Raw genomic sequence first — 21,374 nt, 5'->3', positions numbered from 1 at the left:
CCTGTGTGCTCAATTGAGAGCTGGTATTCTTGGTCTTCATATCGAGACAGGCAGATATGTTGGCACAGCAGAAGATGATAGAATTTGTAACTTATGTGACATCCGAGAAGTGGAGAATGAAATGCATTTTGTGTTCTACTGTCCTTTCTATGACTCTATAAGACAAAAATTGTTTAGTAAAGTAGATCCAAATAATGAATTTGTGTGGTTGGACGATGCTGAGAAGCTGAAACTTCTTTTTTGTTTGAATATTTTTGCATTTTCTTTGTTTCTTGAAAAGGCTTGGGCAGTGAGACGAAGAGCGATATAGCCTATTGTTGAGTGCTGAAGGTGGTCTGAAGTTGTTTGTTTGTGTCACACCTGTGTGGCAGGTAACACCAACAGGAAGGACTGTCTAGTTTTTGTTTTTTTGTATTTGTTATTGTGTCTTGTAGTCCCATATGGGATGGGCCACAGTGGTGGCATGACACGAAAATAAAATATTCATTCATTCATTCATTCATTCATATAGACTTATTTAATTTTTTTCGGAACAATTTCGCATTTCGGGGCTTCAATACAAGACGGACATACGAGCAGCATGGAGGTATTTGGATGTTTTTTGGTGTGTCTTTTTGTTACGAAGACAGTTGGTATCCATTTGCAACCGTTATATGGACATGCACTGCTACGGCGAGACCCCCTGTAACTCAGAGAAGCCACGGAGGACTCTGAAACTTCTGCCAACCCACATGAGGGTGAGTAATGAGTGAAATTTCATTTTTGGGTGAACTATTCTTTTAAGTCAGTCAGGGCCATAGACTGGTCAGGGCATAGGTCAGGGCTTGAGTTTTTAGGGGGCGGGTCCAGCGACGCTGTCGTCACTTCCCTTGGTAGCAGGAATCAGGTAGAGTGCCTAGAGAGTCTCTCTATAGGCACTCTAGAATCAGGGGCTATGGGCACTTCAAAATAATAGCCTTTTATAACTTATGAACAAATTCCCTTGTAGCACAAACAACACAAGTGGTTAAAACCGGTTTATTTGAAGATTATTTTCCCCAAAACTACTGTGAAAACTACACACAAACCAAACAATTTTACCTTGTTGGCTGTGTGCTGCATAACGGGGAAGAGTTGGTTCTTAAAAGTGTCTAATTAAACTGGTTGATAGCTTTGCTAGCTTAGTTTAGTTTATTTTTGCAGCCCATCTTTACCTTCTGGTATTTTCTTCTCACTCACCTGGAGCAGCGCAACTGCATTTCAAAATAAAGGTGATGATTTCAAAATTCAAGTAATATCTGACAGCTTTATTTCTTAAAACCACACAAAAGCAACAAAGACAACTGAAACAAGTTCCAAAGCCAATAATAATATTAACAACGGCAAGTAATGAACCATAACTACAATAGTATTATAGTAGCCTATTATAATTGCACAACATTTCAGGTCGACATCTTAATGGATGACTCGTGTTTGTTAATTTTAAAAACAGCGAAATCTCGTTACATCAGACAGTGTGTTTCTTTAACTACTGGTCACATCACATCAGTTCAGTACATCTTGTACATTAAGAGAAAAGTTGTATGACGCAACAAACACACCAGCAAAAGTAAACCGAAAATTACATAACACAGCATTCCTTGGGAAATATGTATGTGTTTCTGTTATATAACCTTACTTTCTTGGAGGGAAGTCTGGCGAGAGAGACAATCAGTAGAATCGGTATGTCATTGGTGGCAGGAAGTTCTTGGATGTCATTGGTGGCAGGAAGTTCTTGGAGTTTTCTGTGGTTCCTCTTCATGTCCTCCATGAGGCTCGGTATACCTTCCCTGTACAGCAGCTCATTTCCACTGATCTGAACCAGTATTGTGTTCATCTCCTCCAACAGCTTCATTACAGGCTCCAGCAGGATAAGACGTCGGGTCTGCAGCTCGGCCACACTCCCCACCCCACTCAGTCGCCCCAGCTGAGTGACCGCTTGTCTTATTTTATCCTGAATATCAGCAACAACCTCCCGCTTCTCAGACATGTCATGAAGTTTGGCTTCTGTCTCACAAATCTTATTGTCAGCTGCCGTGATGTCACGACGAGCTTCACGAATCAAGGAATTGTAGCGCTGCACTTTGTCAGAATATGAGTTCACGTGAGATTTACAGTTTTCTACTTCCTTACGAGCTGTGTCCACAGCATTAGAGTACTGGTTCATGTCCACTTGACCAGCAGCAATCATGGCTGGTCCTGAAATTAAAGTAGATTAATGATGAAAAAAATAGATGTAGATAATGAATATTGGGGAAAAAACACTAACTTCTTTCATTTTAGACAGATTCATACCATCATGACTTTATTATGTTTAATATAACCAGTATACTAATAATGTGCTTTATAAACTTACCAGCAATCCAACCCACAATTGGAATAAAAGTAATACCAATCCCAACATCTCGCACTGTCTGTGCATTATCCCTCTTTGCTCTCATGTCACTCAGGGTGTTTTCTGCCGACTGCAGGTTTCTCTTCTCTGTCTCTAGAGCTTCTTTGTAACTGCTTAGAGTGGACTGGAGTGACGACAGCTCTGTATTCAAGTTCTTTAACTCCTCACTTTTCTGGTTTTTCTGCTGTGCTAACTGACTCTGCTCTGCAGTGAGAGTCTCAGTTTCCCTGTCCACCTGTTGAAGCTCTGTTTTGGCTAAACCCTCTGACTCTTCCATCTGCTGCTTCATGTTCTCAATCTGTCGTCTGATATCATCAAAGGTCTGGGATCCAGGAAGCACTATGTCTGCTTTAATACTGAGGAGGATCTCTGAGACAGTGATGAAGGAAGAGAGTCCACTCTTCAGTGGTACAACCAGAGCCCGGGAAAGACGCCTCAACTCCACTTGCTGCCCTGCAGACCTGTGATGTAGACAGGAAAAGGTGAAAGTTTAGTAGGCTACTTAACAGAAAAAGCTGAGGAGAGTCCACTGCTAAATTATAGTGTGATGCTTAATTCACCAAATACATCAGTAAAAAAACAAACAAACAAAAAAAACACTGTTAAAAAACATCAAACAATATAAAACCTTAGGACATAATATGGTAACAGTTGTGTGATGTCAGAGTTTTCTGTCCTGTAGCACTTGGTGAACTCTGAATCTACAGCCTGAGGGAAGGACTTCAAACTTGGAGTGAAGACGGTGGATTTTGCAGTCCAGTTTGGATCTAGTCTTTCAGAGAACCTGCTGATTAAACCTGTCTCTCAGGGGGTCAGTGGGACACATGTCACCTTTGCAGCCACATATGCTAAGTTGACAAACATGTTGTACCTGACAAAGAAACTCAAGGTGTTTTGTCACCTTCTGTAATCTTTACCTCATTGGACTTTACTCATGTTTTTTATGACATGTCTAGATTTAACCTATCACTTGGACTGATCCTCAGATCACAGACACTAATGAGGGAGAAAAAGCATCTTATTTTCTTCCAAATGTTTCCTCTATAATGTGTAAAGTGTCTGGTAGTCGACCTGAGGTTTAATATGTGCCATTAAAAGGAATGAGAAATAATCATGATGAAATGAAAGTGTAAAACCAAACTCTCTGTGATGTACTGCAGACATGGTTTAATTTAGTACGTGTGACAGTGTGAAATTTCAGTAGGTACAGTCTAAGTCTAATACGTACCCATAACGAACAAGACGATACATGATCTCAAAGTTACAGCTGGATGCTTGATCTCTGCAAAATGAAAAATACTTTGATCATCTTATACAGGAGGAAAGTTGACAGAACGATGTTGGAGGATGAACTGCTGAAGAATAAACACTAAAGACTGAAGGGAATGTGTTTGTCTGATTTGTATTAAGGATTTTCAGACCCATGTAGACATAATTACAAAGCCTGGAAAGTGCATGTTACAGGTCAAATACATATTTTCAATGTTTTCAATTGTAATTACAAAAATCCGTGTGAATAGTTATTGCTTGACATGCCGAGACCTCTGCAGTTACTAAAGTTATATTTGATATTCAGCTCCTGTACCCTGTTTTTTTTTTTTTCTTGGGGCTTCCTAGGGCCGCTTCCCCGCAACAACAACAACAACAACAAAACAATATGTCTTGGATGCTAAATGACTGTAATATAAAATGACTTAAAAGAACTGTACTACACTGACCTCTTGCTCACAATAACATGACTTCAGACGTCCACGATAGTTTGCACAATTACCTTTTTATGGAGCCTCAACTGTCCTGTCAGTGCTGATACTGTACAAGCTTACACTCACCCTTATATATATAGATATTTATAGTGTATATATACTATATATAGGGCTTGGCCTGAAGGGGTGGGGACAGTGATCATGTGGTTTCTGGGAAACGGGGGACTTCCAATTGTGAAAGTGAAAGTATGAGAGTTTCCAGCTGATGGAAGCTATTTTCTTTTTTGTCAGAATTAACTGTAATAATAATAATTATTATTAGTTTATTTAGGGGACATTGCAATGACATTAATCATTTACAGAAAATGAAGAGATGGTTGCACCAGATTTAGCTCACAGCTAATTTCCATCTGCAGTCCCAACATGTAACATATAACAAACAGACAAGAAACGCAGACCACAAACTACTATACAAGAGTGATACACAAATAGACAGTAGACAGCACATAGACAATACAAAAACAACAGTTTCCACATCTAAAAAGACCAGGTCAAGTGCAACACACCTGATAAAGGGGTACCCTATCCTATATAGTCAATGGAAAGAAAAGCTAAGTCTTACAAGATACAACATTTTAAATTTCAACAATTCATATTCCATAAGATTTTAAGATAATTCCATGGATTGGTTGGTTCTCCAGTAGCCATTGTTTTAAATAATGAGAAACGTTTAAATAGTTTGATCTGCTTTTCAGGGTTTCAGGCAGCTTGTTCCATTCTTTGATGGCTGTCCATGAAAAGACAGATTGTGCAAAGGAGGAGTGTCGCATGGGAATAATGCAATCAATCACCCCTAGATACTGATGAGTCTATGAGTCTGTGAAAACCAGAATAGATTAGAGTTCATCTATAATGGAACAAATGGAAAGTAAACAGGAGGAGGAGATGATGAGGTGAGTGCTGGGAGGAGCGGCTCTCTCAGATCTGCATGTAAGGAGGCGATTTGAGAAGAGTTCAGCCCACACTTCTCAACTGAACCAGAGATTCGACAACAGGAAAGGTAAGGAATTTTATAATGTACATTTTAGGAGATGATGAGATGAGTGCCGGGAGGAGGGGCTCTCTCAGATCTGCATGTAAGGAGGCGATTTGAGAGGAGTTCAGTCCACACTTCTCAACTGAACCAGAGATTCAACAACAGGAAAGGTAAGTAATTTTATAATGTACATTTTTTGCAACTTAAAGCAGAAGTAAGTGATATATTTGTGTTAATATACAGGTAAAAGCCAGTGAATTAGAATATTTTGAAAAACTTGATTTATTTCAGTAATTGCATTCAAAAGGTGTAACTTGTACATTATATTTATTCATTGCACACAGACTGATGCATTCAAATGTTTATTTCATTTAATTTTGATGATTTGAAGTGGCAACAAATGAAAATCCAAAATTCCGTGTGTCACAAAATTAGAATATTACTTAAGGCTAATACAAAAAAGGGATTTTTAGAAATGTTGGCCAACTGAAAAGTATGAAAATGAAAAATATGAGCATGTACAATACTCAATACTTGGTTGGAGCTCCTTTTGCCTCAATTACTGCGTTAATGCGGCGTGGCATGGAGTCGATGAGTTTCTGGCACTGCTCAGGTGTTATGAGAGCCCAGGTTGCTCTGATAGTGGCCTTCAACTCTTCTGCGTTTTTGGGTCTGGCATTCTGCATCTTCCTTTTCACAATACCCCACAGATTTTCTATGGGGCTAAGGTCAGGGGAGTTGGCTGGCCAATTTAGAACAGAAATACCATGGTCCGTAAACCAGGCACGGGTAGATTTTGCGCTGTGTGCAGGCGCCAAGTCCTGTTGGAACTTGAAATCTCCATCTCCATAGAGCAGGTCAGCAGCAGGAAGCATGAAGTGCTCTAAAACTTGCTGGTATACGGCTGCGTTGACCCTGGATCTCAGGAAACAGAGTGGACCGACACCAGCAGATGACATGGCACCCCAAACCATCACTGATGGTGGAAACTTTACACTTTACTTTACACTTTACACTTTCCTGAGATCCAGGGTCAACGCAGCCGTATACCAGCAAGTTTTAGAGCACTTCATGCTTCCTGCTGCTGACCTGCTCTATGGAGATGGAGATTTCAAGTTCCAACAGGACTTGGCGCCTGCACACAGCGCAAAATCTACCCGTGCCTGGTTTACGGACCATGGTATTTCTGTTCTAAATTGGCCAGCCAACTCCCCTGACCTTAGCCCCATAGAAAATCTGTGGGGTATTGTGAAAAGGAAGATGCAGAATGCCAGACCCAAAAACGCAGAAGAGTTGAAGGCCACTATCAGAGCAACCTGGGCTCTCATAACACCTGAGCAGTGCCAGAAACTCATCGACTCCATGCCACGCCGCATTAACGCAGTAATTGAGGCAAAAGGAGCTCCAACCAAGTATTGAGTATTGTACATGCTCATATTTTTCATTTTCATACTTTTCAGTTGGCCAACATTTCTAAAAATCCCTTTTTTGTATTAGCCTTAAGTAATATTCTAATTTTGTGACACACGGAATTTTGGATTTTCATTTGTTGCCACTTCAAATCATCAAAATTAAATGAAATAAACATTTGAATGCATCAGTCTGTGTGCAATGAATAAATATAATGTACAAGTTACACCTTTTGAATGCAATTACTGAAATAAATCAAGTTTTTCAAAATATTCTAATTCACTGGCTTTTACCTGTAAGTCTTAAATAGTTATATCTTCCGACAGCAATCACTTACATAGAGTGTTTGGACTGAAACACGGGTCTCTCAGTCCCTCTGCTCTGCTCTGAGCCGAGGAGAAAACATTTATCGTATCCTACAGTTTTTATCCAATGAGGAGAGAGAACGGCATGCAGGGCTGTGTGTGCAGCCAAGGAACGCCGTGAATGTGGCGACGTAGGGACGAGGACTGTTATGGTGCGTTCAAGGAAACTCGTATTTTTCCGACCGTGAAGTGGTACCAATTCGATCTGGTACGAGTTCACCGGTCGGAAGTTACGAGTGGCCGTTATAGTGACTTTCACCGGTAAAACAGGTCGGAAAAACACGAGTGGGTTGCCTGGAACGCTACAAAGTCGTAAGTTGTGACTTGAAGCTGTAATTTACGATTTCAAAAGCCTGCCTGGAACGCAGCATTAGCGAAAACGACCGGACCACTTACTTCTGCTTTAATCTGCCAAATCTATATGTATGGAATAGACTGACTTACTGTACACAAAACTATGTATGCAATATTCATGAAACTAAAACTTCTGAGAACAGGGACACAGTATTTTTGTGTTATCAGTCAATAGTATTAAATCAGGACAAACATGAGTGTTTTTGTATTTAATATCAATGTTGTTCAAAAATAATGGAGCAGCTCTAGTCTGTTACACCCGTGATCAGTGCTTCATGTGTAGTGTGGTCTTTCCTTCTTATCACTTCATATTTATTAGCCTACAACTCTGGGTGAACTAATTTTACCATTGTTTAAATGGATGAGAGTAATGCAGCTACAAGTAAAGCCTGGTACTCCAGTGAACTCTGGAGAGTTCAGTAGACAGAGCACTGCGCAACGTAGTGGGTCTGGTGTCAGATTACTGGGTGTCACCAGGCTCATTGTGTACTGGCTGCACACGGGCAGCGTGGGACGTGGTCGCCCCTCTGATTCCGCTCCAATCTGTCTCGGTTGTGGTACAGCAAGAAACCCCCCTCAGCCCCTCGAACGCCTTGATACATGTGTAGGCTGCGTGTGCCTCGGCAACCAAAAGACCTGTTGCATATTTCTGCTGTAGCCAGAGCAGGGGCTGTCCAGACATTTTTGATAGGGGGGGGGGGGGGGGGGGGGGGGGGTGGCCCAAGTGGCGCACTGACTCATGGTGGGGTGGCATGAAGTGTGAGCATGAGCGCTTGCATGAACACATTATGTACTCATCTATGCACTTTGACGTACATACAATTGTAATAGAATATATTCTTGAAAAAAAAAAAGACTTGACAACAGCCAGCATAAAACAATGTATAAAATGCCTCTGACTGGACATTGTTAGGGGGGATTATGTGATTTATGGCTGGTGCGTTCAAGATTTTTATTCAACTGATAATTTGTGAAGTTTTCATTTGTAAATTTCCTTTACAAAAAATTATCTCGCCCTGTGGTATTTTCGAACCTAGCGTGACCTTTAACGTCACTAGAATTATTTCCTACCCATGCTGGTGATATTGGGCAACACACTCTTTCCACCCTCCACTTGTCACACAACCATTTTCTGTAAATAGTCCTGCAAATGTTTGCAATATTAGGGACCAGGTATAGTTAGCATAGCAAACACTAATACTACCTAGCTAGCTAGGTCAACAAAGTGAATCAGTTATCTTTGATATTAAAGGTACCATTCCAGGTGGCCCATTTTTGGCTAAATTTGGCTAAATTATTTTTTTAAAATCCAAGTATATCTGGTTAGTATTAGACAGTAATCAGTAATGTGATTTGACATATCAATGACAAAATTTGGTCATCTGTGTAAGGAACAGGGGACAAAATTGGTCCTACCAACACATCAATATACCACACAATCAAATTCATCTCAGACAACTTTGGTTGGATGGCCCGTCTGTCAGTCAAAGTGCCAAATCATGCAGCGCCATCTTGAGGACCTATAGGGACCGAGGCACAGCTACAGACTGTATGGGCTATGATGAAGCATGTCTCAGTCTTTATTTCTCCATAACAGCAGACTAACTCTACATTATCCAGCTTATTACACGGCTTATGAGTGATTTCAGACGAAATGTTGATCAAAATACGACTCTTGTAGTTTTACAAATTGCATCATTTGGCGAATCTGCAAGTCTGGTCACTTCTCCACTGTTTTGTTCACCCTCCTCAGTTGTGTGCATTTGTTTTCAATGAAGCCTTTGATAATCAATCAGTGGATCGATGGATTTTCATATAATGTACATGTTACGATGTGTGTATTTGTGTAGTCTTATCTGTCATCAATGAGATTACGGTTTACGGGACACGTTTGTGTCATGGACTCGTGGTGCCACAGAGTCGAGAGCTGTGACACCAGGTCCGAGGCTCTGATCGCAGGTTTGGTTTTCAGCAGTGGTGTGTAAGGCACTTCATGATTAGTCCCAAGCTGTATCCTACATAGCTCTTAATCATTGTTGCCAGCAATGAGGCCCACCACTGTAGTGTCAGCAGCAAACTTCACCATGGTGTTGAAGGGGGGATGGATTGGAGCGCAGTCCTGGGTGAATTTGGCACCATTTAAATAATACTGAATTAAATTTAATGTTATTATTATTTTTTCTTGCTAAATTGATTAATTTGGTTTTGGTATTTGGTGCTCTACATTATGACTGAGATGACCCAATTTTAAAAGGTCATGTGGCCTTGATCAACTGACAAATATTACAAACACTTTAGTTTAAAAATGCCAAAATTGTTAAAAATGTCCTCTTTTCTTGTTTTCCACCAACATGCAACCCAGAATAACTTCGGTGTATGGAGTGAAAGATTACCTAACAACTCCTGTTTCTCCTCTTTTCAACAGAAAACATGGCTGACCAAGTTGCAAAGACCACTCAAAGTCTCACCACTGCAGCACAGATGCGAGAAACCACCATGATGCTGATGCAACCCAATGCAAATTGGGAGGAGTATCTGACTCCTGCTCCCCTCTCCGTTGCCATCATGGGGGAGCTTGTATTCATATCCTCAGTTCAAGATTTCTCCATCAACAAGAACGCCCCTAAAGATGGCTTCAAGTACATCAGATACCCAGAGTCCTTCAGGGCCTGTCTCATGCAGATCTGTAACTCAGGCTGGCATGCATTCAATGAAGCCCACGTGAATATGGATCAAATCCGCCTTCACACAGGAACAGTTCCTGATTACATGAAGGCAGCGGTCAACACTCTTTTTAACGGCAGTGATAAAGTTATCGAAAAGGTCCTGCCAAATCAACTGGAGAACATTCGTGAAATCGCAGACGACTGTGTGGTGCTAGCAGACGGTGTAAAAAACAAGTACTCTGACGTGATCAATTTAATCCAGGAGCTGCTGGAGGCCTGTATCAACGCTCAACACTTTTATGGAGAAGAGCTGGAAATGGTCAAGATGAAACTGGAAGAGTCCAAATTGAGGGAGCAGAGTGCACAACTTCTGAATGAACGGTCCCAGAAAGCAATGAAGGCCATGGAGAAAGAGCTGGACGAAGCACAAGCAACGTTCAAACAATCCATGAAGTCTCTTCCCTCTGGCTGGGAGATGATTGGCATGGATTTTGTTGAAGGTCTCTCAACTGCTGTAACAGGAATCCTGAATGTGGTCACCGTTCCAGCAAAACTGATTTCCGGCATAAAACAATCATTCACAAACCAAGAAAGCTCAGGAGAGGTTGTTGATGAGTTCACACAAATGAAAGTCTATACTAAGTCTGGGGAGATTCTGAATATTGTAGGAACTCTTACACAGTTTGTCAGTGGAAACGAAATAGGCTGGAAGAACCTGTATGACCAGGAGAAAAAGTGTCCAAAGACCAACTGGACTGAGAGTCAATTTAAAAGGATCTTTACAGAAGTGGGGAAGCTGCCAGGGGGAAAAGCCTGTGGGAAAGTTCTGTCAATCTGTCAAAGGGGGCTTGACATATGTGAAGAGCTGGCAACGTATACCCCTGATCAGAAGTGGGATGAGGCGACAACACAACATCTGATCAAGAAGATTACAGAGCTGAATAATGAAGTCCTTGGTTTTGACTCCAAGAGCAAAAAAGCTTTAGGCTCTCCAGCTTTTACCCCAAAACCACCGATGATGTATAAAGAACAGAGCAAAAGCTCAGAAAGCAAATCTACCAGCCAGAGAGCAGCAGATAATGCCCGTTTCAAAATCGAGCAGAGCAGAGAACAACTCAAACAAACACGGGAGCAATATGAGAAGAGTGTGGAGAACATGGAGAAGAACCAGAAGGAGCTGACTGAGGTTCTGGTTGAAATGCAGAACTGCAAAATCAAAGAGATTGACTTTGATACCACCATCAAGATGCTGGTGAAGGGTCTGGATGCCATGGGCAGAGTCAAAGAGCAGTGGGAGAAGATGGTGCTCTTCTTCCAGATGGTCTCCAACATCGTCAAAATTAGCCTCAGCAAAACACTGCACAACTTTGTCAAGACATCTGAGGATACAAAGCAACTCACTTACAATGACAAGCTCTTTAACAAAGACCTCCTGTACAATCAGGCCTTTCAAGCCTCCAACATCGCCAGTCTGGTCCACATGATTTCAACGACCTACACTGAAGTCTCCAGCAAGTACCTGATGGACAAAGTGAGCAGCCTGGGCAAGCTCATGGCCATGGATCAGGACAAACCAGAGTTCCTTAGTGAGCGTATGAATCTGCAAGAATCCTGCCGAGATGCCCAGAGAGGGATTCTCCAGCTGGTCCTGAAGAACAAGAATGAATTTCAGAGGAAAACCGATGCCAGGATGGCAAAAATAGAGGGTGAATTGAAGGCTGTTCTGCCGGCTGCTCAACCACAGGAGACTGAGAGAATCAAAGAGATTGTTCAGGGAGGCTTTAGTGAGGAAGAACAAGCCGATTACATCTGATTAAAGTTAAGTTAGTTTCTCATGTCAGATGCAAACAAGACAGAGTGCAAGTTTGTGGATTTATCATCTAATAATAAGAAGCACCGTATTATTACCGTAGATTCTAACCGCTACTGCTAGCTGAAGTTAGCATCGAGCCAGCTCACCACAACGGCTTTAGTTGTCAGTGACGTCCAGGTATCCATCCGCAGCTCCAGCGCCTCACTCAGACTGTATTTCTTTTTCTTTGCGGTCCTGCCTGCTGCTGCTGAGAGAGAGACATGCTAGCACTCGGTAACATCCAGGACAGCTAGAGCGGCTAGCAGCCCTGAGCCTCCTACTCTGCTGCATGTAGCTCAAGGGGGGAGTTGTGGGTTCTACAAGTGAAGACCACTTCCGCGTTCAAAAAGCCCCTCCGGCCTCTGGGGGCTGGTACTGGAAGTGAGCAACTCCCCCATGTTAAAATAGCCGACTTTACAGCTTAAAAAAACATATTTACAGCCTGGTATTTTTTTGTTCTCTACCGATAGTTTCCACCTCCGTGAACACTGTGGGGGGGGGGTTACGTTGAGTGACAGGTTCGCAGACAGTTACCACTAGGGGTTCCATAAATCATGTTTACTGACCCATGTTGGAGATGGAAAGGAAAGAGGATAGAAAAGAAGAAATGAGAAAAAAGAATTTATGAGTATGGCGTCTCCACATGAGGTCCAAAGTAAGTCAGCGGTAAGTGTTTCCGTTTCAGAGAGTATAAACAAATACAGGTGTTACCAAGGATACTAATTAAGGCTCCATTCCATTTAGTGTACCAGAGCGTTTTCTAATGAGCCACAGTCTTTGTTTATAGGGGAGACTGGGGACAGTTGCAACAAGGGACGGTTGCAACAAGCCTTATTTCTCCAATCAGAAACATGCTAGAGTGATGACACTCACACTGCACATTCACAGTTAGACCCTCTACCCACCAATAATAGAAAAGACATATTCAGCATCTGCTCCTGCTTGTACTGAGACAAAGTTGTTTTAAGGGTATGAAAGTAGCTTTTTTCATGAGCTGTAATTTTGTCATACTGTCCTCAGTGTCCTGACCTTTTGTATGAATTAATCCAAACATACCTAGTTTGAATCACTGTTTTGTTGACTATCAAATGACATGGTCAGCATGTGTCAGTGTCATTGTGTCTAGCTAGTACATAGAGTAGAGTACATGTTTATAAAGGTTTCTTGTATTGCAAATAGTTTAATTCTTCTCGTCTCACACTGAGCTATTGAGTTTTATTACCACTGTTAACCTCTGCACATTGACTCAAGGCCTATGTTCTACGCAAAACAAAACTCCAACTGTTCTCTGATAAATATTACTAAATAACTAAATAATACTATAGTATTATTGTAAGACAGTGCATATTTTAGGAATACTATGCTTATTGAGACAAAAATCAAAAGTTAATTAGTGAAATTTAATGTATGGTTAATATGTTGCAACTGTCCCTGATCCGTGTTGCAACTGTCCCCACGTTTGGGGTCAGTTGCAACGTCTGGATTCTTCCATTCAAATGAATATTGTGATTGATGTGTCATATGTAACCATCTTTAAATGGTATGACTAATTAGCTGATAAATGTATGTTTAATCTATAAAAGTTTGGTGAGCCTAGTCCAAATAGTCTCTGAGTAACTGAGAAAAATGTAAAAAGTGTTGCAACTGTCCCCAGTCTCCCCTACTCTCTGAAAGGGTCTATACAGGAACATATGAATCTCCACATAATCCAACCTTTTACACATCATGTCCCAGGTTAGATCTCCTGTTTATCATGTTTATTATTATTTTCCAATGAATCATTTTATTTATGAATCTTGTCCAAACTGAAGAAAAAGATCTCCACACGTAGATCTATGCAATCTCACTTTGAAAGTGATGCATAGATGTAAGTGTGCGGAGATCTTTTTCTCCAGTTTGGACACTTTTGATGTCTCCAGCACCTTAGCAAAGAACCAGCCGGGTGAAGCGGCAGCCCCCTTTTTGCATTTATGAATCTTGTCAAAAAATATTGGAAAGTAGATTTCCACATTTTTATTACTGGAAAAAGGACATGAACCTGTTTCTGTGATTCTTTGTATATTTGTGTTTGTCAGAACAAATAGTGAGGATTTTCTGTGCCTCTGGATACAAAATAAAACAGACTTTGTCATGTCATGTGTTAAAGGTACATTGTGTCGGAATTACTCCCATTTTATAAAATATTTTTATTTACTGAAATAATTAATGGAGATGTATACAGTTCTTAAATGCACCAGAGAACAGATAATCAGTTTCTTTGTTTTTATTTACAATATCAAATGTGATTGTGACAGTGACAGGAAATATGTGGTATTTCCTCACCTGAATATCACGGCTCTGTTTGTTTCACAGCAGGAGGTTTGTTGAACTCTAAGGTCCTCTGGAAGCATCAGCGCCTCTTCTTTTTAAGAAAATGCCCAACATGAGTAAGTTGCGGATCTTGGTTAGACGCAGACTGGCGGTTACAGCAGAAGTCTGTTTGATTTTAATTCTACCTGTCCGATCTTAAGGACACGCGACCACCCTCAACAGATACAACAGTACATTCATCATCCATCTTTGATCTGGCACTTTTTGCTTTTATTGTAGCAGCAATGAGAGAAACTCTGGTAAATGTTTATGGACAATATGGACACAGAGGCGCTGATGCTTCCAGAGGGCCAAACCTCCTGCTGTGAAACAAACAGAGCTGTGACATTTAGGTGAGGAAATACCACATATTTCCTGTCACTGTCACAATCATATTTGATATTGCAAATAAAAACAAAGAATCTGATTATCTGTTCTCTGGTGCATTTAAGAACTGTATACATCTCCATTAATTCTTTCAGTAAATAAAAATATAACAGGTCAAAAACGCTTAGCTGTTGGTATGATGTCATTGTGACAGGTAACAAAGTGACAGTATGCAGAAAAAATATTTAAATTAAAATTTAATGACCAAAATCCTTCAACAACAACAAACATGAACCTTTTATCTTCCACTGAATCCAAACTGGTCCTTCATCATTCAGTCATTCAATCATTCAGTCATTCAGGCACTGTTAATGTTGATCATTGTGTCCACATTTAGTCTATGGTCAGAGCAACAATAAGAACTACATTTATACTTTTAAATAAACTTTGAAAATGTAAGAGTAACATTTAATTTAAAATGGAAAAGGAATAATTTCACTTCTGTTTTTCAGGGTCATTCTCTTGGACTTAACATAAAATTGTGTTAAGTCATAATTATATTAACCTTAAAATTATAAATAGCAGCAAATTAATCATTAAATACTTGATTGAAATCTGGCAAGATGAACTCTCCAGAACTCTGTGCAATAAAAGGCAAAATACATTTAAGTTCAATGAAAGAGAGCAGGACATGGATGAACATCACTTCTGTCACACTCTGTACCACAAACACACACATCGTCTGTGACTTTGACTCAATAAACAAACACAGAAACATTGTAGAACAAATATAAACTCTGAAGTCTGAGACCTGCAGACAACAACACGTTATTATATATTTTTTTTTTTCACAAAAACTTGAGGTTATAAGGCCGTTGGTTGTATGATTAACTGCTGAACTGAGCTGAGACCCAATACTTATATTAAATCATATGATCCTCAGCCTCTCTTGTAGTGCTGCTTGCTGCTTCCTGTTATTTTCATTACTGGCGTGGTGTGCAATGAATCCTGGGATAGGTAGGGCCACGAGGGATCCAAGCCTTTGTTGTCATGGAAAAGAGTGATGCATTTGAAGGAGCCTTTGAAATGGGACAGTGCAGCACCGCCACTGTGACACAATTAGTGTTTTAATGCAGGGATAGTTCAACATTTTTGGCAAATTGGCCCATTGCCATAATCCCTATAGTCTAGTCATAGCTGTAGGGGCCAGTGCTCGGTGCGATTGCCCCGTGGCCCTAACTACAGAGTACTGATGGCTCATAGTGTCAACATACTTGTGAGTGTGTGTGATGGTGTAACTCCATCATAGGCGGTCTCTAGCTAGTGCATGTGGCGTCTTATTCATTTAAACAAATTAGAATAAATTAAAGCTCTGATACAATGAAATACAGTAAATATAAATATGTGCTCTGGGTTCTCAGGTGATTTCAGTCAGTGGCAGTTTGAACTCCTCCAGTCATCAGCTGATCCTGCTGATTCTCTCTCAGGTCTGGACTTTCTCTTTCCTGTGGGCGACTCGTGTCGGTAACAGTGTGTTGTACCATGTGTCGTTTCATATTTGACACCTGCGTAAAGCTTTTACCGCACACCGAGCAGTGAAACGGTTTCCTCCTCGTCTCCCCAGTGTGCTGTGCCATGTGTCGTTTCAGATTTCCTCCTTGTGTGAATCTGATGCCACAAACTTGGCAGCTGAACGGTTTCTCTCCCGAGTGAGTCCTGAGGTGTTTCTTGAGAGCTCCGCTGGCGATGAAACCTTTGCCGCAGACGGAGCAGCTGAACGGTTTCTCTCCCGTGTGAATCCTCATGTGAGCTTTCAGGTTGTGTTTGTGATTGAATCTGTTCCCGCACTCGCGGCAGCGGAACGGTTTATCGCCCGGCTCCACCTCCGAGTTCTCCTCAGCGTCGTCCGGCTCCGACTGCTCGCTGCCGCACTTGTGCCGCCTGAACCCCGACAGCCACGTGAACTTTTTGTCGCAAACGCTGCAGCAGAACTGTTTCTCCCCGGTGTGAACGGCCATGTGTTGAGTCATGTGCACCTTCTGTGTGAAACCTTTACCACAGAACGGACAGCTGAACGGTCTCTCTCCTGTGTGAAGCCTCTCGTGCGTCTTTAGATTGACCATGCGGCCAAATCTTTTCCCACACTGAGAGCAGCTGAAGGGTTTCTCCCCAGTGTGGCTCATCATGTGGCCCAGCAGGGACCTCTTGCAGCCGAACGTTTTCCCGCAGTCGGAGCAGCTGAACGGTCTCTCTCCTGTATGAATCCTCACATGCGTTTGCAGATGTTCCTTACGGCCAAATATTTTCCCACATTCAGAGCAGCTGAATGATTTCTTGACAGCGCTACATCCTGAATACAAACCAGGCATTTTTACAGACTCAGGTTCACGAGTCTCTTTCCAACTAGAGTCTTCAGTCTTGTCATCAGTACCTGGGTGTAAATGTCTATGTGGATCTGAGTTCCTGGCTGGTTCTGGTCCTCCACAGTCTTCTCTGTTGTCCTCGGTCTCACTCTGCTGAAGTCGTGAGGGCTCATCATCATCCTCATCATCATCTTCACTCTTCACAGGGACAGGGATGAATGTGAACTTGGAGATATCAGCCTCGTCCTCCTCGCTGGACCGGAGCTCGTGAGGCTGCAAGGACTCGCCGCCACACTTGTGTCTTTTGAGCTGATAGAGCCACGTGAATCTTTTGTCACAAACGCTGCAGCTGAACCTGTTCTCCTTCGTGTGGACAGACATGTGTTGTGTCAGATGTCCTCCGTGTTTAAAGCTCTTCCCACACACCGTGCAGCTGAACGGTCTCTCTCCCGTGTGGATCCTCATGTGAATGTTCAGATTGTCCTTGCGGCTGAAGATCTTCCCGCACTCGGAGCAGCTGAACGATTTCTCGCCCTGCTCCGCCTCTCTGCTCTCCTCGGTCTGACTCTGGTGAAGCTGCGAGGACTCATAGACACACTGGTGGCTTTTCAGCTGAGTGTACCAAGTGAACCTTTGGTCGCAGAAACGGCAGCTGAAGCGTTTCTCCCCTGTGTGGACGGACATGTGGTAAGTCAGATTTACCTTCTGTGAGAAACTTTTAGCGCAGAAGGGGCAACTGAACGGCTTCTCTCCGGTGTGAGTCCTCATGTGTATCTTCAGATGTGGACTGCGGCCAAATATTTTTCCACATTCGGAGCAGCTGTATGTTTTCTTGCCCGTGTTGCATCTCGCGTCATTCGCAGGAACTTCAATAATTTTCAGGGAGTTTAAAACTGACTGAGGTTCCCTGGTCTTCGTCCATTCTCCTTCAGTCTTACAGTCTGAGGAGTCTGACATCGTGTTATCAGTGTCCAGGTGTGGATTTAAGTTACAGACTGATTCTGTCTGACTGGTCCAGAGTTCCTCTGGTTCCTCTTTAATGTTTGGGGGATGCTCCTGGTCCAGACTGGAGCTCCACTCCTGCTTCTCAAGAGGATCCTCCTCTGTCCTCACCAACAGCTGCTGGACATCTGCAGGAGAGGGAGTGAACACACAAAGACAAGCCATCAGTTGTGTTTTACATGTCACAATAAAACCTCTTACATGATCTTCACCTTCCTAAAGCACCACTTGAAACACAAACATGAACCGGAGAACTTTATAAAACATGGAAGAATTATTTACATAACTACAACAAGACCCTAAATCTTCTTACAAACTGACAGGAAATAGTAGAGAAACCCAAACATCCTAAATGAGCCCTAAAACGTCCATATAGAAGACCACAAGTACCATCTATTGTATAAAGAATCTTCTAAGGGAAAAGTCCCCAAAAGTCAAATAAACTCCTTTAATGGCTGACAAACATTCCCTAAAACCCTAGAACATAGTGAAGGACCATTTCACTTAAGTACTATAAAATCCTCTCAGTGTCATCAACCATCAATTACAGATGAACAATAACCTCTTATAAGAAATAGCGTAAAGCTCTGAGTCCCCTTTAGGTTCTTACAGAAATGTTCTCTGAAGATAAACTTTCTTTTGTGCAGAGTTGTCACTTCTTCAAATAACTACGTCCTCTTGAAGCTCAGCTGTTCCTCTCTTCTATCTAAAAACTGTTCAGTAAACACATCCACGTTGTTCCCACCTGAACCTTCATCTTCCTCACTCTTCACAGGGACAGTAGTGAGTGTGAACTTGGTATCATCAGTCTCCTCTGGTCCTTGAAGCTGTTCTCCCTCCAGACTGGACCAGGTTTCCTCCTGTTCCTCTTTAATGTGTCGGGGCTCTGGTGAGTCCTGGTCCTGGTCCTGGTCCTGGTCCTGGTCCAGACTGGAGCTCCACTCCTGCTGCTCAGGGGGAATGTCCTCTGTCCTCACCAACAACTGCTGGGTGTCTGCAGAGAACGGTAGACACATAAGGAATCAGGAACATCAATGCAACAACTGATGGAGCTTAAAGGGATAGTTCAACATTTTGGCAAATTGGCCCATTGCCATAATCGCTATAGTCATAGCAGTAGGTTCGTTACCTTTATTTGTCGGTGTAAGCTATTTTTAGAACGGAGGAGCGGAGCGGCAGGCTGTTCAGAGCTACACTATGGAGGCTAATGGAATTTCTTGGTTTCCCTCATCAAACTCATCAAATACAAAATCCCAAAACTCCAAAACGCTTTCGTGGACAAGTTGTGACCTGCACAATCACCACGCTATGAGATAATAATGGAACGTTACGAAACGGAGCCGTTTTCGAGGTAAATACAGAGTCTGCTTGCTGAAAAACTGTCCCTGAAGGCAACGCGCATCAGCGGTTTTGCATGAATTTACCTCTAAAACAACTCTGTCTCGTAACGTTCTATTATTATCTCATAGCGTGGTGGTTGTGCAGCTCACAACTTGTCCACGAAAGCGTTTTGGAGTTTTGGGATTTTGTATTTGATGAGTTTGATGAGGGAAACCAAGAAATTCCATTAGCCTCCATAGTGTAGCTCTGAACAGCCTGCCGCTCCGCTCCTCCGTTCTAAAAATAGCTTACACAGACAAATAAAGGTAACGAACCTACTGCTATGACTATAGGGATTATGGCAATGGGCCAATTTGCCAAAATGTTGAACTATCCCTTTAAAGGACCATTAACACTAAGGGACCATTAAAACAACCTAGCAGACTACAAGAACCTCAATAAGAGCTAGAATCTCAATGATAAACTCTTACAACTCATCAGTGGCCACAGGCATCATCTCAAGAAAGAAGAAATGTTACATCAAGGACCCCTAAATTGACACAAATTACACCCTGGATCCCCATGGGACAAAATTTTGAAGCAAACACCAGACATACAAAAATATTTGTTCTGAGACTTAAGAACATTACTTTTTTAGTCAATGTAGATTCGAATTAGGGCCAAGGGTGTGATTTTTTGTAAATATTGCAGAGAAATTTCTGGGAACATCCTCAACTATAATACAGGAACTTGCAGCCTCCACGGTAATGACCTGTACCAAGAGCTGGGTTTTATCCAGACTATAACCATTCACCATCAACTGTGATGAAAAGCAGCAAACACTATTTTTAATGATCAAATAATCTACTAATCAGTTTGATTATTAGTAGCCTAATCAGTTCTGTCATTATGGGATTTATTCATATTTTGGTAACCCTTTAGTTTACAGGCCACTAATTACGTGATAATGTCAAGAAATAGCTAATAAATAATAAGTTACTGTGTCATTATAAATAGCCTAGAAATAACGGTCAATTTCATGGTAATGTCGAGAAATATAGCCAGGAAATAAGGATTGATTACGTAGAAATAGCCCAGAAATAATTGATTGAAATTGACAATTGCAAAGACTTGGTGGAGAAAAATTCCGACCTTTCCCAAAAAAATGCAAAGCATGAAAAACATGTGTAATCTTTTATCTTTATGAAAAACAAACACATTAATGAAATTGACCGTTATTTCTAGGCTATTTCTTGACATAGGCTAATTGTGATTTCTTGGCTAGTGGCCTGTAAATTAATTGGTTACCAATATTTTTATTGGCCAGACGTTGATATTTCTTGTCACATGTGAGTAGGTTTTTTTTTTGTTGTTGTTGTTGTTTTTTACTGGTTGTTTTTTGACTGTTGAGGCTGTTTGTGTGGCTCAGGTTACCATGGCGATGTAGCTGGTAACCATGGTGATGTGACCCGACCGGTTGCCAGGGGGACACAGCGGGGTTAATTCATATGCTACAACTTTTTCATCAAAAGGATTAATTTAAAAGAAATAATGCATCCACAGAATGTCTAGAGGGGTGCAGAATAAAAGTATTAATTAATTAATAATGTATATAAATAATTGTTCGAAATATATAAATATTTACATCTGGTTACATTGGCAACGTCGGCATGGAATGATCTCTGTGGCAACAGAACTTTAGCTACTGCTGTAACTGTGGCAACCAGTAAAACGGAAGGTTGGAGCGAGAGCAGGCAGTGTGAGTTCTACACCTACTGGCCAGAACAGAAGGAATTAAACTTGTAGCTATCACCGTTAAAGGTGAGCTGCTAGATAACAGAGAAACGTGAGGTCGTGACTAGAGAGAGCTCATAACCTGCTGCTACTGGAGAAAGAGTTTCAGCTGTTCTGGTTCTGGTTCTGACTCACCGATACGACAACACACACCTGCAGGTCAACGCCTCCACGGTGGATCATTAACTGACAGCTGCTGTTTTACGTCCAGGAGGCGAATCACCAGATTACAACGACAACACCTTGACGTTTAGCTTAGCAACATTAGCACAACACTCAGGATAAATAACACAAACCTGCTCTTCTCAGCTTCGTCTGAAGCTTCAGCACCAAACCCGGAGGATTTCCGGCTCGGTCCATTTCTGACTCGTTAATAAAACGGAACCGTGCCGGTTAAACTGCCGTCATTAGGCTCAGCTA

General features: G+C 41.7%; 2 protein-coding genes across 2 annotated transcripts; one reads left to right on the top strand and one right to left on the bottom strand.

Moving 5' to 3' along the window:
• Nucleotides 1–5,294: 5,294 nt before the first annotated feature.
• LOC310993627 (uncharacterized protein) lies at nucleotides 5,295–11,784 on the top strand. The gene is made up of 2 exons (XM_083982033.1): nucleotides 5,295–5,322; nucleotides 9,707–11,784. Exon 2 carries the CDS (start codon nucleotides 9,712–9,714, stop codon nucleotides 11,758–11,760), a length of 2,049 nt encoding a protein of 682 aa, XP_083838159.1. The 5' UTR covers nucleotides 5,295–5,322; nucleotides 9,707–9,711; the 3' UTR covers nucleotides 11,761–11,784.
• Nucleotides 11,785–15,902: 4,118 nt separating this feature from the next.
• On the bottom strand, nucleotides 15,903–21,357 carry LOC310993945 (uncharacterized protein; the record flags this gene model as incomplete). Its single annotated transcript, XM_083982429.1, has 3 exons — nucleotides 21,251–21,357; nucleotides 18,586–18,834; nucleotides 15,903–17,968 (listed from the first exon to the last, which is right to left on the bottom strand). The coding sequence occupies exons 1-3, from the start codon at nucleotides 21,312–21,314 to the stop codon at nucleotides 15,903–15,905; spliced, it is 2,379 nt and encodes a 792-aa protein (XP_083838555.1). The 5' UTR covers nucleotides 21,315–21,357.
• Nucleotides 21,358–21,374: the final 17 nt, after the last annotated feature.

The sequence above is a fragment of the Trachurus trachurus genome (genome assembly GCF_905171665.1).
Source record: "Trachurus trachurus genome assembly, chromosome: 11".
NCBI classification, from domain to species: domain Eukaryota; kingdom Metazoa; phylum Chordata; class Actinopteri; order Carangiformes; family Carangidae; genus Trachurus; species Trachurus trachurus.
This window is presented reverse-complemented; position numbering and strand designations above follow the sequence as displayed.